Source organism: Penicillium vulpinum (genome assembly GCF_028829585.1).
Source record: "Penicillium vulpinum strain IBT 29486 chromosome Unknown utg000001l_segment0_segment0, whole genome shotgun sequence".
NCBI classification, from domain to species: Eukaryota; Fungi; Ascomycota; class Eurotiomycetes; order Eurotiales; family Aspergillaceae; genus Penicillium; species Penicillium vulpinum.
The window spans coordinates 4115457-4141026 of record NW_026643241.1 but is presented as its reverse complement, the minus strand read 5'-3'; the positions used below and the strand labels follow the sequence as shown (position 1 = coordinate 4141026).

Sequence of the window (25570 nt, the reverse complement as noted above, 5' to 3'; positions counted from 1 at the left end):
TTTAGCTGCAGGATATCGGAGATGACCCGATGCGGGGATACAGGGATGACACGTCTCATATCCAAATTCTTCCTTCTCTGTTGAAGCTTTGATTGTGTTCATACTATTATCTCAAGTGCAAGCGACGAACTATACGACAAAATGGTCCTCGCACAACCCCCAAACCAGCATGTCACGAAGGCCTTCGATCTCACGGGCAAAGTCGCAGTTGTGACTGGTACGGTATCTCCCAATCCTCAAAAGCATGTCAATAACATTTTCTTACAGGAGGCGCTCGTGGAATCGGTCTGGAAGTCTCAAGAGGATTGGCTGAAGCTGGTGCAAATGTAAGCCACACTACCTGATGATACAAAAGAATCAAATTCACAAACTATAAAGGTTGCCTTGATCTATCACACATCCGATACCGCAGAGACGATTGCAGCAGAGATTGCATCTACCAACAACGTACACGCAGCAGCGTACAAAGCCAATGTGGCCATCCAGTCTGAGATTGAGGCGGTTGTGCAACAGATCGCGAAGGATTTCGGGAGACTTGACATCATGGTCGCCAATTCTGGGATTGCCTCGAACACCGCCGCCGAAGACTACACGTCCGATCAATGGAGCGAGATCATGAAGGTTAATCTTGATGGTGCTTTCTATTCTGCCCAAGCCGCCGGTCGGATATTCAAGGAACAGGGTCGTGGAAATGTTATCTTCACGGCCTCTGTCAGTGCGACTCTGGTCAATCTCCCACAAAAGCAAGCGGCAGTATGTTTTCTATTAAAAATGGTCCTCCTTCATGTCGCTAATCCTTGCATAGTACAATGCGTCCAAGGCGGGAGTTGTTCAGCTCGCTAAGTGCTTGTCTGTCGAGTGGATTGACTACTGTCGTGTCAACTGCATCTCACCTGGGTACATCGCTACCGAAATTCTGGATACTTTCCCCAAGGAATGGCGCGATAAATGGTTCGACTTGATTCCTGCCAAGAGAATGGCCCAGTCTTATGAGTTGAAGGGAGTAAGTCTCCACCCATCCAGTTCTTCTAGAACTCAACTGACAACAGCCCCATCTAGGCCTATGTGTTCTGCGCCTCGGATGCATCTAGCTATATGACTGGCGCAAACCTCATTATTGATGGAGGGTACACTTTGCCTTAGGTTCAGGGAATAATGATGTTGCCATGGTTATGGATCAAGAGGCTACTTTAGGTGTTATGCGCGAATGAAAAGAATATTGCCGGACGTCCATATTTGGCCCTATAATAGCCAAACAGACAGTTATGCATGCAGTATATATATAATGTAGAAAAGAACTGCCACTTTCTCGGCAAATTTGATCCCCGATCCTAAATCAACAATTTACTGATAATCGCTCAAACTCGGCGGGAGATCCTCAATATGAGTTCCCCATTCACTCTCCTTAGGTCCCAATTCAAGTTCAAGCACACCACCATCAGCGAAGAAGTCATGAGTGATCCAGTTCTTTGTCCACGGTTTGCCGTTCCACTTGACACTCTGGATGTAGATGGACTTGTAACTAGGGTCGAAATTGATGTTGCGGATAGTGGCGACTTTTCCATTAAGGGCGTTTCGAATGCTGACTTCTTTGAAGTAGGGTGGAGTGATCAGGTAGACGTCCTGACCAGGCACTGGCCAGAGACCCATCATACTCAAAAAGACAAAAGAGCCCATGGCTCCGCTATCATCGTTACCGGCGATACCATTGACCGTTGTATTAAATTGGGATGGAATATAGAAGTGGCTCTGCTTTGCCGAGAGACCTGGCCGTCCTGAGTAGTGGAATTGATAAACGGGCAAGAATGCCTGTTCATCCCCCACGTAGAGTAAACCAGAGTCATGGAGATAGCTTAGCCGAGAGGTGAAGGATTCGGCACCGCCAAGTGTCTTGATAAGAGAGCCCATATCGTGGGGAGCATAGCTGCAAGTAAAATGTTAGTTGGGAAGATAAGCAAAATTAAGCACAAGTATGCACATACAAGGTATACATCCACGCGCTACCTTCATAGGTCTCATGGCCATCGGGATTGAGATAACACGAGGTGAAGTTCAACAGAGGACTGCAAAAGATCGGGTCCTGGTAGCCCCATGTGCCGTTGGTGTATCGAGGCTGTAAGAATCCAGTGAAGTTGGTGTCGACGCCATTGATGTTCGACTTCTGGTCAGGATTGAACATGTGGGCCCAGTTTCCAGATCGTTTCGTGTATTTCTCATAGTCAGCCTGGTGGCCCATGCCCTGTGCCATCTCGGCAATGCAAAAGTCGTTATAGGCATATTCTACCGTCCGCGATATACTCCGAGTGTGTGTACCTTTGCCATCGGGATCATAGTCATCAAAAGGAATATAGCCGAGGCTTTTCCAACTCTGCAAGCCACCGCGGCCTTCCAAATCCCAGTTTTCGGGTTCTACCTCTGCGTCCTTGACAACAGCTTCATATGCAGTATCCCAGTCGATACCCGGGACCTTTTTCAGATACGCATCTGCCATAACCACATCTGCATTGGAACCGCCTTGCGTGAATCCCTTGCAAAGCGACATGCGACAGTCAGGCAGATATCTTTCGTGCCTATAGGTATCAACCAAGCTGCGAATCATGAGGGATTGTGAGAAAGGATCAACCAGGGTCAGCATTGGATGAATACTACGGAAAGAATCCCATATGCTAAGCCATATTATTAGCATGCTACTCATCTGTTTCGAAGCTGAATTTGCTCACCAATAGTAGCTGTCATAATACGGCTCGTCACTTTCCCAGAGAGGGTTTTCACCGGTGTAGTCTTGGGGGCTGATGAATGTTCGGTATGCTCCACTCCAGAAGACTTTTTGCAAATCTGATGAAACTCCATCTGCATCCACAGAGATGGTATCCAGCTTCTTTCGCCAAGCAGATTCAGCAGCGGAAATTGTGCCCTCAAAATCAAAGTCGGGTTGTTCTCGCTCCGCGTTGGAGCAAGCCTGGTCAACACTTATGAAACTAACGCCAACGCGAGCAAGAATATTGTTGTCTTTGGGGGCGTGGAATCTAGCAAATGTACCGGCCGAGAGGGTAGACGCCGAGTTAGACGCAAGTGTCAGCGTCCGTTTGCTGGTGTCTGGTTGCTTTTTCTCCCAGATGCCTGTATCACGAAGCTCTGCTCCTTTGAAATCAACGCAGACATACGATTTATAACTGCCATCACCAAAGCTTGGGCTAAAAGTACCACTTCCCGTAAAGCGCCCAGTCGATCGGTCCACCTCGGCACTTCCACTTGATCGAGATTGAGGTAGATCCATCAAATCTAGAAGGACCACTGGACTGAGCGACTGGCTGGAGGTTTCATTAAACGTGAACCGATATAAAACAGATCGATTTGTAGTTGTCATTTCTGCGTGAACTCCATTTGCCAATGAAATGCTGAAATATCCCGGGCGAGCTTCAGGGGACTTTCTGTCCCAGAGACTAGCTCTATCGGATTGTTGCCATTTGCACTGCTTAATATCGTCATCGGGGCAATTTCCTTGCGCAAAGATAGGGAAATTTCCCATTGATGGGGACTTAGGAGCGAGTCAGATACAGGGCGTGTTTTCTAACTCTCTGCGAGAACTTACGCCGCCAGTCCCAGAATCATGCATGTGTGAGAACCCGGTCACAACCTCCGTATCATAAGCGAAGCCAGCCTGGTTCTCACCTGTTGTGTCTGCCACGGCTTTGGCCATACCTTACATTTGTTAGCCTTGCTAGATGCACGAAGTATGGTATGAATTACCAAATGGCAAAGTCGCGCCAGCAAATACATGGCCTGTAGAAGTTGTTAGCGTTCGCTGACAGAAAGGCTCATCATATTGGAAACAAACCTCCATTTGCGGTTCCAATTAAAGGATCAACATATTTCAAGACGTCAATTTCATCTGCTGAAGAATCCTTTGCGCCTCTCACGTTGGAAGCATAGAGGGCTGTTACGATGCCACCGAGTAGCCCCATACGGAGGGAAGGATGCTGCGATGGCATAATGGATTTAGGGGCTATCCACAACCACAAAATAATTGAACAAGTTTCCAACGGCTTGGCAATTAAGATGTAGAAAATTCGCGTTCTGCTTCAGAATTTAAGCTCCTTATTTATGGATTGGAACAAGTCGCGGGGAAAGCATTCCGAGCCAGATCGGCATGTGAACTGCCTTTCCAGGGGGAAGAGGGAAAATAGGAAACCGCCAGTCATGTCTCATCCCCTTAGGAATTTTTGGTCCAAATGACAATATGCAGGAGCAGTTCATCCATCGACGTAGCATCTCGATGCTTGGCCAAAGTGGTGTCACATCTATCTCCAGAATACACCATGCGACGTTCGTTTGTTCCACACAAGTGGAGAAGTTAAGGAGCGAAAAGCAACATGAAGATGCGCACGGAAGATACTTGAACAAGTATCCGATAAAACTTCATAATGACGCAGGTTCCTGATTGTCGATCGCTGAGGTTGAGGGGAAACAAATTACCCCGAGCTGCGGGGAACGTTGTCTCTCCAGGGATGGGATGGTCCGTCAGTTCCGAGAGCAACGAGACCGAGCTAAAGCCGTCGCTTCATGTAACCCTCTCCGCGTTACTTTGCGTCAAAAAAATATGGAGAGGGTTACTGGGGTGACATGATCAACATGGCGATCGACCGGTCGGGTTTTCGGCGAAATAAGGATTTCTAACATGCATCTAGAACGTCGAGAAATGGCGATTGGCAGTTATCACCATTGGAAATGACCATATCGAATAAATTGAAATCTCCAGACATTCGAGGTTTGTACTTTCACTGCAGTTGCAACTCTTCACCGGTCACTTCAACCTTCCTCGTTGAATATGAGTCAAAAAATGCTTTATGAACAGTCAAAAGAGATCAGCGGCAATGCTGTCCCAAGCCGTTCCCCTTTGTTCAGACACTGGTCTCTGGGTGGTGCTGTGTAAAACAGTCGAAGGGCTGGGAATGGCAGTGTCTCGGGGCGAGCCCCTAGAATCAAGGTACGCTTTGATTTGTGCATTTTCGCGCCGTAATCTTGAATATTCCTCTCGGATATTCGCCTTGTCTCGCATTGATGCCCGATTTGATTCAATCTCTTTCATCGCCATTCCAAGCTGATGCTTGAACTGTGACGATTGGGCCAAATTACCTGCCGCAGCATCTGGCAGCGCTAGATATTCCAGAAGCTGAGGGTACATCTCTGCAACAGGAGATACCTCAGCTGGCGTACTGCAAGCATCGACTTCATCAATACGGTTTAAAGTAGGGGGAGGCATCATTCGTGGGACCACTGAGGATTTACGCCGTGATATTGTTGATGATTTATCGCCTTGAATTGGAATATTTCCAGATAACGGGTCTGAACGGCTGATTGGAGTTGTCCCACCAGTACTTGGGGCAGGAGATGGTGGTACAGGGAACTGGGGTGGTGCATGATCCCAAGCTCTTGCCTGGCAAGACGGACAATGGAAGTTATTGGCAGAGCGGACCACATCCAATAGGCATGCTGTATGATAAGATCTACAGCATGTCTGGCAACCAATCAGACTGTCAGGGAGACGACACTCCCAACAAACTACATTATGAGGCTTCCCAGCATCTGCAAACATCCATTAGCAGATATCGCTGGTCAATTCGATGTAGTGGCACACCAATCCATTCGTGATATACGCGAATTTGTTCTGGGCCTGAAAGAACAGGCCGTGTTGAAGATATTGAGCCCCATCGGATTGGAAAGCTCCTTGGGTGTACATCATTGTCTTCAACAGACTGGGCTAATGGATTAGATTTACCGCATTGGCTATCAACAAGAATTGATGGTTTTCGGAGCATGATGTATAGTTTTTTCTAGAAGAGAAGTAGATGACGACAGGATGTACAAGAGGGAGAACGTGACCAAATTCCGAGTTCCAGGCGAGAAATCTCCGCGTTATTAGGTAATCACCACTTCAACGGCCAAGCATCTTGCATCATTCATTTCTAGAATTCTTGCCGTGGAATTGCATCTTCGCTGATGTATATCCGATATGTGAAGTAGCTTTGTCTGTTATAAAGACGCAACGCGGAGGTTCGTCGATGACCTCAAAACCCAAGCACTAAGCCCTGGAGATCGCAATACCGGCACCCACAATGCCTGGGGTGCCGTCTAATAAAGCCTGCGAGCGTTGCAAAAAGAGGCATCTCAAAGTTAGTTCGACTTCATTTGAACATGTATTTGCAGTTTGTCGCTAATCTGTGGCAGTGTGATGAGACTCGCCCTCATTGTCAGCGGTGCACTACCGCGGGGGTAGAATGCCCGGGGTATGTTCAAACCCGCAAGTTCATCGATCAAGGAGCCACAGTAAGGCGCCGTTATGCTCCATATCAGGAGCCCCACCCGAAACCAGGTTCTTCATTTAATTCAAGCAAGGTAGGTGGAACAGCCAAATATCCTTCCGCCCAGCCACTCATGCTTTGTGATAGGCCCCTGCGGAGCTGGTATCAGGCCCAATGCAGCCAAAAAGCTCGCAAGCAGCGCTCAATGAGCACATTTTGCAATGGAACCAACCTCAAGAGCAAGGTGATCCTGCTCTTCCATTGCAGTTAGGGGAGACAATGTTAAACTCCCCAAATGATCCGATGATAGTAGAGATGCATGGTCCTTCTAGCCAGCCAGAGATTGCTATGGGGGGTTCCCAGCAAACAGCTATGCATGCCCCAGAAAGCCCAGCTATCTCTATTCCTAGCTCCATCTCTGGCATCGAGGAAGGCAGCAGATCTACAAGAAACAGGATCTATAAGTCAATTTCACCAAATGCGGCAACAGCAGGTTTCCCAGCGTTTGATAACACCTACAATGCAATTCCAAATAAGAGCCCCGATTACCAAAGGGTCATCTCCGAAAGCTCATCACATCGAAGTGAAAGAGAGGAATTCCAAGATATCTTCTCGGAGCTCATGACTGGAACTGAACACGAGATCGCGTTCCTCACTCGACATTACTCAGAGACCATAGGTCCATGGTACGTACAACTGACATTTCTTTTTGCATGTACGGCGTATTGATAATGCAACTAGGTTGGATTTGTCGGATGCTCAAAAGTTCTTCACCGTCCATGCTCCTATTCGAGCCATCAACAATATGTCTGTGAAGTACGCAATTTCAGCGCTAGCAGCAAAACACCTAGCCCGTTTAAAAGGGGTCAAGTCTTCCACTGGTGGAATGTTCACGAGCCCTGCGACTACGGAAACCTACCCAAATGCAACTCAAGTGGACTGGTTCCTCAAGGCTGCCAATTACTATTACATGGCAGCATCAGATCTAAATAACACCACGTCTGATGGCTATACCACTGTGTCTAGCTCAGCTATCTTGGAATCCCCCTTTGAGATCGTTGGTCGATGGATCAGTTCCCCTCAGACTCAAGCAATCATGAAGCCCGCGAGTGAAGATCCAAACGACGTGGCGGTCATTCGAAAAACAGAGGAGATGCTGGCGACCGCCACACTCCTTACCATGTACAGGCTTATAGATATGCCCGGGGACGAGTGGCACATGTAAGATTTTCTCTTTGGTGGCTGCTATTTTATTACTAACACTTAGACCCAGGCAACTTGCTCGCATTCGTCCTTTGTTTGAATCTCTTCTCAGTTTACATTCGCCAGTATCGGCCCTGTTTTCTCATGGCATTCAGGCTGCCTTCTGGAATTTCGCTCGCCAAGATTATCTCGGCTCTTATTTCACCCGATCACCTACACACTTCGACCCAGAAAATCTGCCCCTCTGGCGGGCAGCAGGAATTTCAATTAATGATCAGAAATCCTTCCATCTTATCCGGAATGGGTCAACTCTATCACAAGAAGATCAGGCTGCAAATGGCTTGATATGGCTTGTCACGAAAGTCATCAACTTTCTCGCCAGGTCTAAACAATTACAGCTCGCGCAGTGGACAGGATCTCCGCCGGCAGCTTCAACTGGAATCCAGGGCGCAACAACAAACACCACTCAACTGCCATATCCGGACACAGATACCTGGCTCAAACTATGTTTCGATTTTCAGACATGGTTTGAAAACGTACCCGAAACGTTCCGTTCCTCTGTGCGGATCGAACGCCCCAGGGACTTATCAAAGACTGCCGATGGAAGTTACTTGCCATTTCCTGAAATCTTCCATGGCTTGACAACCTGTGCTGCTACCATGCAACATTACCATTTCGGGCGCATCGCATTGTTGCTCAATCGTCCGGCAGATGCGATCAGTGCGCCGTCTACAGCCTTTGACCGTTTACAGGGATATCGGGAGGTCACGAAAGAGGTCGAGTTCCGTTCCCGTGAAGTCAACGGCATTGCATTAGGCCGACCCCAGGGTGGAGTTCGCATATATATGGTCCCGCTTCTTGTCGCCGTCGGACAATGTTCAGAAAATACCGAGGAACATCAGATTATTGTTGATCTGTTACGGGGCGTCGAAGCCGATTTAGGCTGGACTACCGAATATGCTATTCGGAAACTCCAGGATTATTGGAATCAATGTCAATGATTTTACTTGTTTCATGTTTAAATATTAGGGACGATCAACTATAATGTTTCTATACGTCTATATTGTTTATTTTTAATTCGAAACATTTCTGTCTACAAAGTACTCTTGTTCGATATTGAAGTATTGCCGCTTGGGCTTCATCGGGAATTATTTCCGTGTTGGCTATGACATGACTTGATGGGATGATGGCATTCTTTCATCACGCATAATTGTGCGAGAGCAAATATATCACAAAATGGTTCGAACTTGAAAGTAAGCCCATTGTAATAGTAGATCAATTTTAAATTAAAATAAGAAAACTGATTTCTGGTCTAACGATGAAGGAAGGCCAAAAAGAACATCGACCAGCACGAAGAATGTCTCCATAAAACCAAAGAAACCAAAGAAAAGCTTTTCAATGCGACCGATTCCTATATCCTGTATCAATGAATGCATACTCCCTCCTTCCACTGTTTTAATGAGAATCTCAATCCAAGCCACGGCAAAGCTAGAGACATATACCATCTTCATGTTTCATTGGTATAAACAATTATTCCCACGGAACATTCAGACACTGGCTCTAGTTCTGGTTTCGCTCGAGGAACGCTCAGACAAATACCTCTCGACTGGATCTGGATCACCGGAACCACAGGAAGAAACCCTGCGGCCAGCCTTCTTTCGGTCCGAAGCCAAGGTCTGCGCGAATGGTGACAGTTCCCGAATCCTAGGACCTTTCCAATAGAACACGTATATTGGAATGGTGAAGAGGATCGCCATGAAGCCCAGGAAGGTGGATGGCCATTCAAGATGGTTTGTTGTACCCATATGGGTATACACTATATTTCACTGTCAGTGGATATTCTACTATAGAGTATTGGTAACTTACTCGGCACTGAATACATCGCTGCAATACCAGCCAGGAAATCACGGGCGAATCCATTTCCTCCTGTGGCTGAGGCGGCGTATGGACCATACGAGGCAATCATGTAGTCGATTGTGGCCATGTAAATGGCATACTTGATCATAGAAGGAGTTATTAGTGCTGTATCAAGAAGTAATTTTTCTCTTGACTTACATTAGCAATGGCAATCAAGGCTGAAAAGATCATAGGTGCAATCCAATGGACATGGGGTGGACCGAGACTAGTCCACGAGAATCCAAATAGGCCAATTGTCAACAGAGGAGCCACTGTTGCGAGTGAGTAATGAGACCAACAGACCAAAGCCGAGAATACTTACCCCATAGCAACCAATAAAGACGAGCTTCCGGCTGAAGGCCATCTGGGTCTTGCTTTCTAATCCTGCCATGCCGATGAATCCATGGAATGAACGAGAAATAGGCAATGAAATAGCCCACCAAAAGTCTGCGTAATCAGATTATCAGAACCAGTCTAAAATTCAAAGTCATGTGCACTCACGGAAGGAAAGAAAGTCCAGTGGTAATTGTATTAAAATGCCACTGCTTGTATACCGGCGTATACGATTGAAGGAAAGTGAAGATGAGAGAATCACTGAAGCCGCTGAGCAGAGAGAGGCACAAGACGATAGGCTCACGCACGAACATGATAAACGGGCGTACCCAAACCATGAACACCCAGCGGAAAGACATGCGAGTTTTCTTCAGCTCGTCACCACTCCATACCATCTCCCCGTTTTTGCGTCTTCGCCTAGCCTCTCTCGTGACGAGGATGCTGCACCTGGTCTCTGGAATGAAGAAGTGCAGTATCTGCACAAAGCCTCCGAGGATAAGCTGAAGCCAGAAATTCCAGCGCCAGCTGAGGAAGGTTGCCACAAAGCCCCCGACGACTGGGGCAATGACCGAACCTGCCACGGAGGATAGCACAATGAACGCTACGGCGTATTGTTGGTTCTCTGGCTCCCACATGTCTGCTACCATACCGAGAGTTACAGAACCACCGGCAGACGATAGACCCCCGAGAATGCGGCAAATAACAATGGTTCCAAAGTTGGGAGCCAGAGCACAGGGGATTTGCCATATGTTGACGAAGAACAAGCTGAGCTGCATGATTGGCCATCGACCAAACTCTTCACTGAAGGGCGCCCAAAACTCGCAGCCAAATGCATAAGCAACCAGAAATCCCATCTGACCAGTACGCGCAGCCTGCTCTGAGATGGCGAAGTGCTTCGCATACAGAGTGATGCTGCTGGCATAAAAACTAGCATTGAAGTTCATTGATGTTTGGACAGCAAAGATGACGGAGAGGATAGTCCATTTCTTCCACCAGGAAAAAGAGTATCCTAGCTTGTCGTAGCAGGCCCATTCTTTCAACTCTTCTCTGGCCTGTCCATCGGCAGCTCCATCTGCACCCTCTTTCTTTTGGCGGCTGGCCCTGGGATTTCCCCCAGGAGAGCCGATTCCATCATCACTATCATCTTGCTTCTCCACATCTCTTTCTCCATCTGTATGATTGGAGAAAGGATCTTCGTGATGGCTCATTGCAGTAAAGTATCCGATAAATATAATTCAAGGGCTCTCAGCAGAATAACACCCAAAAGGACAAAGGCCGCCATCCTGGGTATCAGGCATAAACTGGGGCCCCAGAGCCTAATTAAATGCTTTTGGGGGTTGTCCAGAGAAGTGCCGAGACTGCATTACATAGATAAAGCACCGGTGTCTCCGATTGGTGCGGTGGCCAGCACAGTCTGGCTCGAACAAGCTTTACCAAGCTTCTTCGCGTGGTTGGTGGTGTGGAGGTGACATCCGGGGATCATGACTCGGTCGATCATCATTGGGCTCATCAAAATTCTTCCCTCCACGGGGAATTAAAGACAACGCCACGACGACAGGCCGCAACTATAATCCGACAACGCGGAGATGTTTCGGGTCCAAATTTTTGCACCTTTTGAGCTTCGAAGAGAAGAAGAGAGCAGGTGAAATGGTCCGGAGCATCCTCCGGCACGGTACCTACTCTTCCCAATAGGGGTAATCTTGATGGCGAAGCCGGGATCAAAGATCGTGAATGACTATGGAAGAAAGAAGTGTCCATTATATCCTAGTGCTGGCAAAACAGCATAGCCTCAGGCAGCTACTAGTACCTCTCACCTTATTTCATATATTGCACATGTGCTATGGATTCATATTCCACAACTTCCTAATGATAAATCTCACATTGTATAAACGACTGCTGCGATTTTGACCAATTCCGTATGTAGTAATATGAATATATGAACAATATTCTAAAGTTCCCTTGTTATTAACTCAACTTTGCCACATCAATCGCTGCATATGCACGTCGATCTCCAAATAAGCGTCCCCCCTACTTCATTTTTCTTTTTCACCCTTACTTGGTTTGGACTTTAATTGAAAGAGATCTATCTCGGGAGATCAACACCCAAGATCAGCTAGATACATACATTTGACGACTCCCATCCCAAAGCAGTCTAGATAGACCCTTAAATACTACAAATATGCGGGGAAGTATCAAGGGACCTCCAGACGCGGCAATATTCCGCCAGGCATTTACCGAATGCCTATCAAAACAGACCTCGGGATAATTCTGATGTGAAGAGAACGGTTTAGCCTATGAGAATCTTAGCAAAAACTTAAAGCGCATGGAGACTGCGGGGAACCTGGGGGGTTTTGTGGAGTGTTTCAGTCTCACGTAGAGATAGACCTCCATGGAGCTACGATGTATGAATATCACTTGGGCTAGAGCCGTTTTTTGACTAGTCAGAGTCTCGCTAGTTGACTTGAAAATATGATAGATGCGCCACGCTTATGGACACAGGGATGCTATCGGTAGTTGTTTGCTTTGCTTTCCCGAATCCTATCTAGGGGTCCAATTTCCCCTATACGTTATGTTTGAAATATAACTTACACCGGAGCCAGCCCGACCTCATGAACTTGAGTTTAGCCATAGCTCCAAGATCACTTTTCAATTCTACCCAGCTACTTGTGACTTCGTCTCAAATCCAGCTTAAAAGGTAAATCGAAAACATGGAGATGAACTATGATGAAGGGGTGAGTCTTTCTTCTCAATTGTTTTTTGTGTCTTTTGGCTAATAGACCTCACATCTAGACGCTTCATCGGTATGTCGCATTGTCCAACCTGCAACAGCCATGCCTGCTAACTATCTGACTAGAATCGAGGAGGAACTGGGAACAGTGATCTACCCAGGGACGGAGATCATGACGGATGTTGGCTCTCATCATTTCGTTAAATCGTCCTCCAACTCCGATCGGGTGCTGGTGCCCCAGCCATCGCAAGATCCTCACGATCCATTGGTAAACACTTCTTAGGAAATTGACCGGATCACTCAATAACCAATTATGTTTATAGAACTGGAATCGATTCTGGAAAATGAGTGCCATGACAATATCCACTTTGACATCCTTCAGTCAAGGCTTGGGCCCTTTGGCACTGGCGCCTATGTTCCCACAACTGATGGAGGCGTTTAAGTCCGATTTGGCCGCCGTCGTGCAGTTCACGGGTGTCTGCATTCTGGTGCTAGGGTTCAGCAATTTCTTCTGGTGAGGATGGTTCATGTACATCGGTACGATCCTCGCTGACTCTGGCTTGATATAGGATACCACTTCAATCATCCTACGGACGACGACCAGTCTTGATATTTTCAACGCTGATCTGTCTGGTCAGCAATATTTGGCGAGCAATGGCAACCAGCTATAGCAGCTATATGGGCGCTTGTGTGCTCAATGGATTCGGAGCTGGTCCTGCAGAAGTATGTGTCTCGATCTCCCTCCAACGGATGAAGCCTAACCGTTCATATCTAGACGTCTCAACCAGAGATCATCGCGGATATCATGTTCTTACATGAGCGCGGTGCGTACAACACAGTGTATTTCACTGCCTATTTTGGGTCTCTTATGGTAAGTAATTTGGCAGATCAAAGCTTTGCTTGTTACTGACGTCGTCTAGGTTGGTCCTATCATCGCGGGTCCTATGGCCGAGCATAGTGGCTGGCGCAGTTTCTTCTGGCTGAACGTCGGCGTCCTTGGATTCGTGCTTCTACTTCAGATATTCCTTTTCCCCGAGACGAAATGGCATCGCATTCATCCAGATGAAATCGCTCAGTCCGCATCTCCCTCTGAGTCGGCAATCAACGAACCGGAGGCAGAGAAGCCGCCAGTCAAAGTCACAAATCAAGAGCACGAGAATGTGGAAACTGCCGAGCGCGATCCTTATTTGCACAAGGGTACTCCATCAAAGCAACAGTTCAAGCTCTGGCAATTGGATGGAAGCAACATCAAGACTGTTATTGTCAGTTTCTATATTCCATGGAAACTGTTGACCTTCCCCATTGTCGAACTGGCCGCGTTCGTTGTGTCATGGTCAGCTAGTTGTTTCCTCACTCTCAATCTCACCCAGAGCCAAGCATTTGCAGAACCCCCATACAACTTCGGCAGTCAAACTATTGGTTTCTTCAACTTCGCCATTTTGATCGGGAGTTTCATTGGATTGGCTACCAACGGTCTTCTTTCAGATTGGGTCTCCATGAAAGCCACAAAGAAGAACCGCGGTATTCGAGAACCTGAGATGCGTCTCCCAGCAATGATTCCATACGTCATCATCTCGATAATCGGCAATTTCATTGTTGCATTTGGGTACCAGTATAAATGGGACTGGAAGGTGAGTGCAATCATTCCTTGCTCGGCGGCTGTTCGACTAACTGGTCCATGTACAGATCATCGTCTTCATTGGATACACTGCAGCAGGCATTCAGGTTGCAGCCCTTCCGGCTATTACCAGCACATATGCAGTTGACAGCTACAAGCCTGTGGCGGGCTCAGTTTTCGTGGCTATCACGGTCAACAAGAACCTTTGGGGCTATGGCTTCAGCAAATTCATCACTGAGTGGGTGGAAAAGAGTGGCTTTGTCAAGCCAATCATGCTGAACATGTCGTTGGCAGCATTGTGGTGTTTCTGCGCCATCCCCTTCTACTTTTATGGTAAAAATTTCCGGGGATGGACGGCCAAGTCTTCAGTCCATAAGATGTGACAGCTGGATTCAGGAGTCCAATACAAATGCGAAATGAGAAACAGTTGAAAAGAAAAAAATTATCTTAAATGGCTTTTTGTGCTGTTGTAGCTGGTATCATTATGAAAATCGAAATGTAACGCCCGCTTTAAAAACACTCAATCGTCATCTTCGTCTGGGTCGTAGAGATCAAGGTCCAGCATCGCCTTGGGTTTCGGTTTCGGAGCTGGTGCTTGAGCATGCGCCCGCGGCATTCCAGCGGCCGATGATCCAGCTTGAGCTGCGGCCTTTGCAGCCTCGCCCGCCTGCTTTGTGCTTTCTGCGGGTGCCATCGGTGCCGGCGGTTCTGCGGCCCCAAGACCCTCAGCCTCGCGTATCAACCGCTCTACCTCCTTTTCTGGGTCGTCGCCAGCAGCAAGCTGAATTTGACCCATCAGTCCCATCCGTATCCGTTCCTCCATCGGGTAGGGCAGCATGTAGACCTGGCGCGTAACGTTCGCGGACTCGTCCAACCACTGCGTTGCGTTTTTGGTGACAGATGCCACTGGCTCTGCGCCCTCCTCTGTTGGATGTTCTCCATTTGTTCCAGTCATCGCCACATCTTTATCGGCGGGGGCATTTCCATGTTCTGGCCGTTTCACAACGCCTGTTGCGGCATCGGCTGCCGCTTCGTGGTTGTATTTGCTGATGCGACGTGCGAAATCCAAGAGTAATCTGTAGTCAATCTCTTTGATTCCCCGTAGCACTGATTTCTCTCCCCCAAGGTCGTCATCCGAGTCGGAGTCGGAATCGAAATCGCTGTCGCTGTCGCCGTTGTCTCCACAAGCTGTGCGGATCTCTTTCTCGAACCCTTCAATGTCCCCCACGATACCCTTGACTCGATCCTCCAGTTGCTGTGCCTCTGTTCGCAGTCGAAGAATCTTTGCGTAGTTTTCTTGGTGCTGTCGAAGGGATTCAATGGCGGAGGTTAGCGCATCGTCTGCATCGAGCAGGGCGACAGCTGCGGCAGGGGCTCCTGCAGCAGTGGGTGAGGTTGTGAGGCTAGTCAGGAGAGCATTGAGTTTAGATTCGACATCAGTCAGGGCAGACTGGACAAGTGCGTTCATTGTTGGGTTGTGCTCTTGGGAGAGCGACAGCTTGCGCGTGGAAATGAACGGGCCGAGCTCCATGATAGGTCACGTGGATGGTACCATCTAAGATGAATGCAATAAATGCGACAATGGCAATAATTACATGATGACTTTAGTTTTTTTCCCTCGTTTTTGAAAGGATATTCTTTGCACAGCTAAATATCATCCTTCTCCTCATTTGGTCTGAGTGGGGATGACAGCCCCCCCGGATATATAACGATCTCCCCAGCCACTTGGAAACCCCCGGATTTACTCAACATTTCAATTTCTATTTAACTGAAAATGACCGAATCGAGTTCATCCTCTGCTCAAGTGGAGTTGAGTCCATATGTGACCATTCAGCCTCCTCTTTCCCGATGTGGACACGGTCCAGGGCTGATCCTCATACGGCCTGTTTGTTATGCAACATGCCAGCAGCAAAACAAGACACTTGACCCAGAGCCTCTCAAGAAATGGGCTGAGGAAAGCTTTACAGTAGCACAGATCACTGTGGATGAAAAGTCTGCCATTGACGTCTCATCTCTACGAGAGCTTCTTCAAGAAGCTGAACGTGGCCTAACAGAGAGGCCAGAATGCGATACGAAGGAAAAGCTTGGATTGATAGGTACGGAAGTGTCAACCCGGCTCTTTCACTAGTCTTTACTGACTTCAAAAATCAGTCTATGGATCAAAAAAAGACTATGTTTCTCAAATCGAGGACAGTCTGCAAGGTGCACTACTTCAAGGCACGGCTCTGATCGCCGCAGTATTCTTCGAGTCTTGGAACATACCCTTCTTCCAGTCAACCCTGTTCCAGTTATCTATTCCAATGGAAGGCGAGAAGAAGGAAGGGCAAACTACACACATCTACTCAGATGTGTCATCTCCAGGCTTCATGATCCCAGGCCACCCGGATTTCAAGATATCAACAGCAGGGGTAGCTCATACTCGGATTGTCGGATTTGTTAAAAAGCACATGGGTGGCCCATTCTTTGACCTTGAGAAGATCTGGGATGAGCACACCTATTATGAATTTGAAGCTCGCTCGGTCGAAAAGACAATGGCGACGATGGTCGCAGAACCTTACGTGAATCATGTGCCAACTCTGACAGGAGGCATTGGACGAGCCCGTTTAAGCCACTTTTATCTCAACCACTTTATCTTCAACAACCCCGACGATACAGCTTTAGAGCTTATTAGTCGGACAGTCGGCACTGATCGAATTGTGGACGAGTTTATATTTGTCTTCACTCATGTGAAGCAGATGGACTGGATGTGAGTGATTTGGTTCCTGTGGTTCGATCGAGCAATTAACTGACGTCTTCGCCCACCTTAGGATCCCCGGTATCCCTCCTACCGGCAAGCACGTGCGCGTTCCGTTCACATCTGTAGTCAACATTCGCGGAGATCGCTTGTTCCATGAACATATTGCATGGGACCAAGCAACAGTTCTTGTGCAGCTGGGTCTGTTGCCCGAGTATCTACCCTTTCCATATGCACTGCCCGACGGATCTGTGCCAGCGCACGGGAAACGATTCGAGTACCGTGTGCCAGCAGCGGGCGCTGAAAGTGCCGCCAAACTCCAGGATGAGCATGAAGTGCCTTCTAACCAGATGTTCGAGTATAAGATTCGCGAGGTCGATGGTTGAAGGGTTGAGCCATGTCACTGTGTAAAAAATGAACATTCCAAATAAACAGCTCGTTCTAGGCAACAATCGTATATACCTTTCGGGATCTCCGGCTGAGGTTATGTTGCAGTTGGAGCCCAAGTACGGAGCAGGCGGAGTACCCCGCAGTCTGTGCTCGCCAACAATTCCCTTCTGTACTTTTGTATGAACGGAGCTCCAACCCTGATTTAGTGTAGCGTTGATTGATTCGAACGCAAATTCCGGGGAATGTCATCTCTTATTGGTGTGTTATTGCCGAGCCCCAAAGTAATGTCTCGCTTTGACATCATCATGTGTTTTGTTCGCAAAAAGGAACTGACCGCTGACTAGCCTTCCCACATTTCTCGCCCTGGAGGTAAGCTTAGGTTGCAATAATTGGTAGGGAAGCTTAGGCACTAGTACTACCTAGGTATCTCCCATTCTCCGTCCACCGGTTGGACCGTCATATATGGAGTACTCCACTCGGACCTATGAAATTGATTCTAGTCAATAATAATAACCTGACCCGACTTCGTTCATAACTAGTATTAATATAAACCTAGAAGCTCATGGGATTCCCTCTTCCCCGCGTGCTTATTCTGCTCTTCTGTGGTTAAGATGGTCCTGGTATTGTTGCTGACGCTGGCTTCAGCGTGTCTGGCCTCCAAATTACCGGTGGTTGATCTGGGATATGAGCTACACCAAGCAATTTCATTCAATGTCAGCTGACTCTTCTTTGGTTTGATTTTCATTACCCCTGACCCTCGAAATAGAGCTCGCATGACCTTTATAATTTCAGCAATATCCGTTATGCCGCACCTCCAGTTGGCGATCTGCGATTCCAGGCACCTATACTTCCAAAGCAAAACAGGGAACACATCCAGAATGGCTCTATCGGCAGGATATGCCCACAAGCAGACCCATTATGGTCGACAAAAGTCCAACCAGCCTTCCTCTTGAGTTACTTCTATAACCAGTCCGTCTCTCTATCCACCAACATCTCTTCCTTTGAGTACAAGCCGGCGGAGCAAGACCCACGCACCAGTGAGGACTGTCTATTCCTTGACGTCGTTGTCCCCAAAAAGATATTTGAACGCACAAAAAATAAGACTGCAGCATCTCGAAAGCACTTGGCGCCGGTGCTGGTGTGGATTTATGGCGGTGGGTATGTAGGGGGAGACAAGGGGAACTCAGACCCAACTGGGTTGATCCAGCGAAGTAGGCTGGGAGGTAATGATGGCATTGTCTACGTTGCTTTAAATTATCGAGTAAGTCAAACGATTCCTAGGTCGATGCCATGAGAATACTAATTCCTCTGAAGTTGGGTGCATTTGGCTGGCTTGGTGGTGACAGTATCACGGCCAATGGCACCGCCAATGCAGCACTCCACGATCAACGCTTTGCTCTTGACTGGGTATATAAGAACATTCACCTTTTCGGTGGAGACGCAACCCGAGTCACAGTTATGGGAGAGTCTGCTGGAGCCGGATCAATTCTTCATCAGATCACCGCCTATGGAGGCACACGGGGTGCTTCACCTTTCAAACAAGCCATTTTACAGAGCCCAGGCTGGGTCCCAGTCATTAGCGAAGAGCAACAAGAAGACACTCTGCAGCAGTTTTTGGGAATTCTCAATGTCAGCACGATTGAACAAGCCCGGAAATTACCATCGCACAAATTGATCGCCGCCAATGCGTACCAGGTCGCGACCAAATCTCAGTGGGGACAGTTCACTTACGGTCCTGTTGTGGATGGCAGCTTCGTGCCTGCTCTGCCGGGGCAGCTTTTGCTTCGAGGCGATTTTGATCACAACCTGAACATCATGGTCGGCCATAACGCGAACGAAGGGTTGATCTTTACCTCGCCGGACAGCGTCAATAGCACCGGCTTGGCAATTCAGATGAAGACCTTGTCGCCGAATACTCCCAGAAACGTGTCCGACTTTGTCTTGGATGTCCTCTATCCACCAGTCTATAACGGCTCCTATGGATACACCGACTCGGTCGCGCGCACAGCGCTCGCAATCTCGGATCTCATATTCCAGTGCAATACCGATTATCTCAACCGTGCTTTCTACAATGAGACCTATGCATATCAGTTCAGCATTCCGCCTGCGCTACATGGACAGGATGTCTCGTACACCTTCTACAACAATGGGAGCAGCTCTGTCGACAATGCGACTGTGGCGTTGGCTATGCAGGACTATTTTACTAGCTTTGTCCAGCATGGCGCGCCGAAATCCCATCTGACCCCGGTCTTCAGGAAGCATGGTGAGCACGCACAGCTCATGAACATTGGCAATAATACTATCCAGCCGACGCCGGACCTGACCAATAATCCACGCTGTCGGTTCTGGCAGACTGCGCCCTATTATAAACCGACATGAGTCCTGTATCGTGTTATAGGCATGGTGTGCACAGTGTGTTTATTAAATAGGCAAGGTCCGTTGGTGGAACTTCAGAGAGGATTTACTGTGTTCGACTTGGAGAGATAATTAATTAGGAATGACAAGATATCCTTCACACATACACTCCGTGTAAATGCCACGTGGTAGATTGAGGCCAATGGGACGTCCTGGGTGGGGAAAGTAGAGGGCTAACTCTTCAACATTGAAGTCAGATGAAAAGCGTTATTGGTGAGATCTCAATTTCTTGGCACACACGGCTTTTCAAGCACCTCCCGATTGATGTTTGGCTCGAAGGCGAACGCCTAGCGAGAATCTCTGGGGATATTATATGCCTATATCCCTTGGTAATTTTAACCGTGATAACCGGTCGCGATCCTGGTGTTATTCACACTTCCTGAAGAGGCAATTCCTGGGCGTGAGGTGGACTTGGAATTTTGCCGAGCCGTGTATGTAATGACTTCTCTTATTGATCTATTCTCAAACAAGCGATCTTGCAAGCCTAGCGTCCCATTCATTGGCGAAAAGTAACAAGAAGACACGCTGCGGCAAGTGTTAGGGATTTTCAATCTCAACACGATTGAACAAGCCTGGAAATTATCACTGAACAAATTAATCGCTGATGCGTACTAGGTCGCGACCAAGTCTCAATAGGGGTTAGCACAAAACGTTGTATACAACGTTGTGCAGCAGTGTGCGGCGTCGAGCAGATGTGGAAACTCCTCTTGGAAGAAAGCGCAATTGCACAATACAATAGAAATGGTAAGAACCAGAGTTTTTTTATTTTGTTTTGCCAAGAATTCCAATAATGATCATGCGGCCAGGGGATTCTGAAGTTCTTAAGGCATTTTTTTTATCCTATCGCGCTAAACAAGGGGACATGGAACAGATTTTCAGGGTCCAATAATGTATGAATTTGCTTGATCATGTCTGCAACTTTTTGACATCAATTACCACATTAGGGTTCGGCAGTCGAACCGAATAATGTTATTAGAATAGATAGATTTGATTGGTCCACACAATCCACGCTACGCTAGAACAAAGCCCGTTAGTGTGTTGATGTCACCATGAGAGACTAGGCTGTATTAAGGGATTGGTGAAAAGAGAGAACTACAAAATGATCGAGGTAAATTCGGATCCATTCGCTATTCTAGTATTAACCTATACCAAAGTGCTTTATAAGTTTGGTCGGAGTTGGATGAAAAAGAGATTGAGATATATATTTATGATAAGTCTACCTACGTAGATAACATTATAGACATCTCTCTTTTTCTTTCTTCTCTTTCTTTGTCTACTTCATCCTCGATCTATTTTTGTCTGTACTTCGCATCCCAAGTTGCTCACTATGCGGCTGCTATGGGCCATCCTCTACCTGGGCAATGCCCTCGCTGCTTCCATCCCGCATGCGGATTCTCATCAACTCCGACTTCCCTTCGTTCCTTCCCCTGATGACCTCGCAAATGGCGTCATATCAAAACTCGTGGGTGACATTTTACCAATTCATCACCAGTATACTAACATAACACAGTCTCTCAATTTCTCAATCCAGAATGGATACCTATACGCCAATGAACACCAAGTCTATCCTCCATCAGTGAAAATGCAGCTCCACGCACCTCTCTATGAAGGCGTAAACCTAAATAAACTCAGTACCAGGAGCGTGGATTTATCCTACACGCTCGAGACTCAACAATTGAGCAAAGATGACACGGGATCCACGGCGGATATGATCCGCGTGCGAATCGAGTTGCTCAGTCTGCAGGGCAACCTGGTGTCACCGCACGCAGTAGCCATCAATCTTCTCGTCCACAAAAGTGGCCAGTACGAAATGGACCGTCTCCGTATCGAGCCAGCTCGCAGCGGTGACCAGGAGGATCATTTCTCCCAGAATAGCCAGCCGTGGGTGATCAGGTACTGGAATACACAATTCGGTTCTGCTTTCGACAATCCCAAGGCCGAGACCATGATGCCAGCTCAGGGGCTAGCGCCGGTTAAAAAATATTACCCCCAGATCGTTGCTACCAACGCCGAACCCAGTGATACCGCAGTTGAACCTCAGTCTAAGGGTCCATTCTGGGCTGAGCAGGCCAGGTTTAACCGTCATCTTTACCACGACTATCATCCCAAGGACTCGCCTACGCGAACCATTCCTCTCATCGTTCTTCCTGTCTTGCTGGTTATTGTAATCGGGCTGGTGGTTTGCTTAATTGGGTTCCCTGCCGCAAATCTGCTGATGTTCTTGGGGGTGTGCCTTGGAGGGCAGAAGGTACAAAGCCACAGATCACCGAGTGTCTCAATGGAAGAAGGCACATTTTACGAAACTGTCCTCATGATCCCGCAGATTTGCGTAACAGACGCTTCCGATTCGAAAGTCTGACTTGGTCTGGGTGATTTGGGCGGCATATAATTTTCGGGGGAGGGGAGGGGGGTTTTACGGCGTTTTCTTGCATTAACATACCCTTATACCATTCATTTTTTTTTTGCTTTTCTTTTCTTTCTGTCATATATGTTGTTACTGGTCTGTATCTATGGCTCTATTACACTGTACAGGAGTGATGTCGATGAAAATATACTTAACATGGTCTTTTTCAATATAGTGCATAATTTGACCAAATCACATATAGTACGGCCGGCTGGCCCAATGGCAAGGCGCTTGACTACGAATCAAGAGATTGCAGGTTCGATCCCTGCGTCGGTCAGTATCTTTTTGCTTGTTAAAGTTGAAATTTTTGTTAAACTCCACCGGAACCCGAGCCGAATCGGCCCCGGCATGGCCGAGGAGTTGCGGATTAAAGATGTTAGTACGGAACTATACTAGTACATACAAGTACTGCTGTGTATTGATGTATGTATGTATTTGTATTTTTCGTATTGTCATCTATAAATTTTTCTTTTGGTAAAAAGCTTAATCTTGGAACTCGTCGACGTCCGGGACATCCGGGGATGTTCACGTTAGAATTGCTGCTATATTCAAAAAATTATTGATTCGAGCTATGGCTTCGGATCTAAAGTATATCTACTCCGAATCTCTATGTCGTATGCAGAGTAACAAGCTGGAAATCATAAGCCATCAGTCCTTGCGATCGAACCACATCTTTTCTCCATTCAAAGCGGGTTCCATATCCATACCCATTGCTGTGGCAATCCCATTGGAACCCACTATGAATTCCGTGGCGTAGTAACCAGAGAGAGATCCGATTTTCTTGGGTTGGTAGTAATGCGCCACAAAGAACTCCCCGCTTGCATGGGTGAGAGTGATAAGGGAAGGTATAGCACGGTCTAGCAGTTCTGCAACCAAATATCCGTCTTTGAGGGATAGAGTGATGGAACTGTACGCCGGATGCTCGTATCTCCCAACATATTGGTGTAACTGTAAAGAGTGGGAAAGAACAGGATCAGGAAGAGACGGATAAAGCCGTTTGGTGGCTTGTTCCAAACACTCGGACTTAGCTCCGACCTTGCCGTTTTCTGGTTTTGTCGCCTGACCCACTGAGCGCGGGATCCCTGGTCCACCAAAAATCTGATCCAGAAGGTGCATGTAGATCCCCAGCTCTGCATTTCGGGCATTGACTGTGTTACCCATCATAGCAAAGCCGAACCCCTTGCTCGGTAGGAAGCCCACTTTGATTCCAAATCCAGGCCAGCTCCCGCTGTGCCAGTAGAAAGGCTCGCCGCGGTAACTATCCACAAACCACCCCAGGGCATAGAGGTGGCATGGGGCCGGCGGTGGTCCGACGAGCTCTTCCCAATTCGAGATCACTGTGCGCGGCTTCAAGAGCTCTGCGTAGCCCTCCGGAGAGATGGGACCCTTTTGGTACATCATCGCGCGTAGCCACTTGGTGTACTCGAGTACGTTGCTCACCATGGCGCCGGCTCCAGTCACGGCGACATCGTTCATGTAAGGTTCTGCAATGTAGGTGTCTGTGTCTGGGTCCCAGGTGTAGCCTTGCGCGAGTCGAGGACGAAGAGATGGGTCCTGCGAAACATCTGTCACGGAGAAATATGTATCGTTCATACCTAATGGATCCCAAATGCGTTTCTTGAGAGTCTCGCCGAGAGGTCGGCCTTCGATTTGTTCCAATGCATGAGATACTGCCATATACATATTGTTGTTGTAAGAGAAGGTAGTGCGGGGAGCATATGCCATAGGAAGATATCGCAAGTTTCGAACTGCTTCGCGCAGTGATCTTTTGGGATCCACTAAATTTAAACACGCATCGTGTGTTGATAGCCCCGAGCGATGCGACAGAGCGTCTTCTATGGTAGTATGCATTGTGCTATAATCGTTCTCCAACACAAAATCATCTCGAAGTATGGACGCAATTGGTGTATCCCAGCGAATGGGAGATTCAGTATCCTTGCTATCGTCGATGGCGAGAGACATGGCCGCTGCAGTGAATGCTTTGGTCGTGCTACAAGTGCAGAAAAGAGAATCGGTGGTCATTTTGCGATCAGGAAAATCGGCAAATCCATATGCCTGAAATGTAGTTTTAGTGGTTTGTACTTGACAAGTGGATTATATCTCTATACTTTTGACCAGGTGCTAGAGCCATGAACCACTGCCATGGATAGTCCTGGGACTTTCCATTTGTCCATCTGCTCCTGTACCAAGGCATCGAACTCCGAGGTCAATGGCGAGTTCGAGTTTCTGAGAACCATTTTGGTAAACAAAGCTTGTTTTGCAGTCTGATAATTGTAACTATCTAGGTAGCCCTAGAGGTTTGAAGAGTTGAAGTTGGAGGATTTGGAGCGGGGAAGTCTAGATAAGCGGCTCGTAGTCCAGGCAGTAGCGCTGTACTCAATGTAACGTCAATATCACTAATCCTTGTTGGGAATTTGTGATCTTAGTGATTATACCATATAGAGTAAATATTACTCTGTACCGCCTAGCCTTGTCAGCATGATGGATTACGATATAAAGAGCTTCAGCATTGCGGGCATAGGAAGTCAGGGATAATAGTGTCTGAAACATGTCAAGGGACCAAGGGAAATCCTATGCAGGTTTCCAGGGACATAGTCCTCGAAGCGGGGTTGACATCTGCATGAACAGGAGCTTCAATTGTTGCAGGCTGGTTAGACAACAGCGGGAACATGCCGTTGAGTACGAAATACGGAGTACACCTGCAGTTGAGACGCATGCTTGACTTGGCGCGTATCCTAGACAACATCAAAATACTCTCCCAAGGCCCAAAATTGGCGATTGGGTATTAGGGCTTGATACTTGCCACCATGGTCACAATTTCACGTGGAGTCAGGAAGCCTGGTATATAAAATCTTCAGAGGCTTAGGGAAGTACCCGCAGCATTTAATAATATTATTGCATGGAAGCACGGAAGTACGGAGTAGCTACTCCATATTTTGAGAATAAAATTTATTTGGTACGTGACCTTTATGTGGCGTACAACAGTGCTATATCACATCCAATGCGGAAGTTTGATTTCGATCTGCAAAAGATTTTGGTTTTTGGAGAAAAACAAAAAACAAAAAGCGAAAAAAGAAAAAGAAGGAGAAGATACAAGGCAAATTGGTTTCAATTCTGATAGCACTCCTCCGTACATACGGAGTGTATAATTAGTATGTCCTGCAGGGGGTATCCCTTGAACTTGACGCCTTTCCCCTAAAAACAAAAAGTAAACAAATGGAAAATATAGTATGCATGATGTAATAGTATGATAGTGATAACTACTCCGTAGTTAGTGATACTAATCAAGGTAATAATAGCCTGTGTACGGAGTACTCCGTGTACCTTAGTGTGTGGCTGAGCACAGCCACAAATAGCGGTGACCAAATCCCAAGTTCCTTTTTTTGATTTTCAATAGTGCGATCGAATGTCTCCAGCCATTCAAGCCATTCAACTACATTCGGATTAGTCTCAGCTGGATCCCCGATTTGAATCGAATAATGGATCCGATTTGATCTCTACCATTCTTCCGGAGGAAAGGATGAGCCAATGTTAAGCTTGGTTACGG

The 25570-nt window shown here is 47.4% G+C and overlaps 11 protein-coding genes across 11 annotated transcripts; 6 read left to right on the top strand and 5 right to left on the bottom strand.

Moving 5' to 3' along the window:
- Nucleotides 1–141: 141 nt before the first annotated feature.
- On the top strand, nt 142–1143 carry N7479_001502 (SDR family oxidoreductase; the record flags this gene model as incomplete). Its single annotated transcript, XM_057249199.1, has 5 exons — nt 142–217; nt 268–326; nt 379–753; nt 806–1003; nt 1060–1143. 5 exons carry the CDS (start codon nt 142–144, stop codon nt 1141–1143), a joined length of 792 nt encoding a protein of 263 aa, XP_057113631.1.
- Nucleotides 1144–1344: 201 nt separating this feature from the next.
- Nucleotides 1345–3992, bottom strand: N7479_001501 (glycoside hydrolase family 92 protein; the record flags this gene model as incomplete). Its single annotated transcript, XM_057249198.1, has 6 exons — nt 1345–1924; nt 1983–2666; nt 2721–3538; nt 3593–3702; nt 3751–3783; nt 3839–3992. 6 exons carry the CDS (start codon nt 3990–3992, stop codon nt 1345–1347), a joined length of 2379 nt encoding a protein of 792 aa, XP_057113630.1.
- Nucleotides 3993–4855: 863 nt separating this feature from the next.
- N7479_001500 (PHD finger protein) lies at nt 4856–5819 on the bottom strand (the record flags this gene model as incomplete). The annotated part of the gene is made up of 2 exons (XM_057249197.1): nt 4856–5586; nt 5639–5819. 2 exons carry the CDS (start codon nt 5817–5819, stop codon nt 4856–4858), a joined length of 912 nt encoding a protein of 303 aa, XP_057113629.1.
- A 297-nt stretch (nt 5820–6116) lies between these two features.
- N7479_001499 (Zn(II)2Cys6 transcription factor domain-containing protein) lies at nt 6117–8506 on the top strand (the record flags this gene model as incomplete). The annotated part of the gene is made up of 5 exons (XM_057249196.1): nt 6117–6173; nt 6229–6396; nt 6450–6988; nt 7044–7523; nt 7576–8506. The coding sequence occupies 5 exons, from the start codon at nt 6117–6119 to the stop codon at nt 8504–8506; spliced, it is 2175 nt and encodes a 724-aa protein (XP_057113628.1).
- Nucleotides 8507–9052: 546 nt separating this feature from the next.
- Nucleotides 9053–10942, bottom strand: N7479_001498 (putative MFS multidrug transporter; the record flags this gene model as incomplete). Its single annotated transcript, XM_057249195.1, has 5 exons — nt 9053–9321; nt 9372–9501; nt 9561–9673; nt 9724–9848; nt 9903–10942. 5 exons carry the CDS (start codon nt 10940–10942, stop codon nt 9053–9055), a joined length of 1677 nt encoding a protein of 558 aa, XP_057113627.1.
- Nucleotides 10943–12442: 1500 nt separating this feature from the next.
- Nucleotides 12443–14463, top strand: N7479_001497 (putative MFS transporter; the record flags this gene model as incomplete). Its single annotated transcript, XM_057249194.1, has 8 exons — nt 12443–12466; nt 12525–12535; nt 12589–12730; nt 12786–12976; nt 13032–13185; nt 13238–13333; nt 13383–14093; nt 14149–14463. 8 exons carry the CDS (start codon nt 12443–12445, stop codon nt 14461–14463), a joined length of 1644 nt encoding a protein of 547 aa, XP_057113626.1.
- A 137-nt stretch (nt 14464–14600) lies between these two features.
- N7479_001496 (uncharacterized protein) lies at nt 14601–15611 on the bottom strand (the record flags this gene model as incomplete). The annotated part of the gene is made up of 1 exon (XM_057249193.1): nt 14601–15611. The coding sequence occupies one exon, from the start codon at nt 15609–15611 to the stop codon at nt 14601–14603; it is 1011 nt and encodes a 336-aa protein (XP_057113625.1).
- A 243-nt stretch (nt 15612–15854) lies between these two features.
- Nucleotides 15855–17200, top strand: N7479_001495 (uncharacterized protein; the record flags this gene model as incomplete). Its single annotated transcript, XM_057249192.1, has 3 exons — nt 15855–16176; nt 16232–16826; nt 16888–17200. 3 exons carry the CDS (start codon nt 15855–15857, stop codon nt 17198–17200), a joined length of 1230 nt encoding a protein of 409 aa, XP_057113624.1.
- Nucleotides 17201–17761: 561 nt separating this feature from the next.
- Nucleotides 17762–19583, top strand: N7479_001494 (Carboxylesterase type B; the record flags this gene model as incomplete). Its single annotated transcript, XM_057249191.1, has 3 exons — nt 17762–17917; nt 17971–18465; nt 18519–19583. Coding segments are annotated over 3 exons (1716 nt in total), but the record flags the coding sequence as incomplete, so codon positions are not given.
- A 1363-nt stretch (nt 19584–20946) lies between these two features.
- N7479_001493 (uncharacterized protein) lies at nt 20947–21978 on the top strand (the record flags this gene model as incomplete). Its single annotated transcript, XM_057249190.1, has 2 exons — nt 20947–21081; nt 21130–21978. The coding sequence occupies 2 exons, from the start codon at nt 20947–20949 to the stop codon at nt 21976–21978; spliced, it is 984 nt and encodes a 327-aa protein (XP_057113622.1).
- Nucleotides 21979–22671: 693 nt separating this feature from the next.
- Nucleotides 22672–24260, bottom strand: N7479_001492 (Beta-lactamase-related protein; the record flags this gene model as incomplete). The annotated part of the gene is made up of 2 exons (XM_057249189.1): nt 22672–24078; nt 24132–24260. 2 exons carry the CDS (start codon nt 24258–24260, stop codon nt 22672–22674), a joined length of 1536 nt encoding a protein of 511 aa, XP_057113621.1.
- Between the last annotated feature and the right edge of the window lie 1310 nt (nt 24261–25570).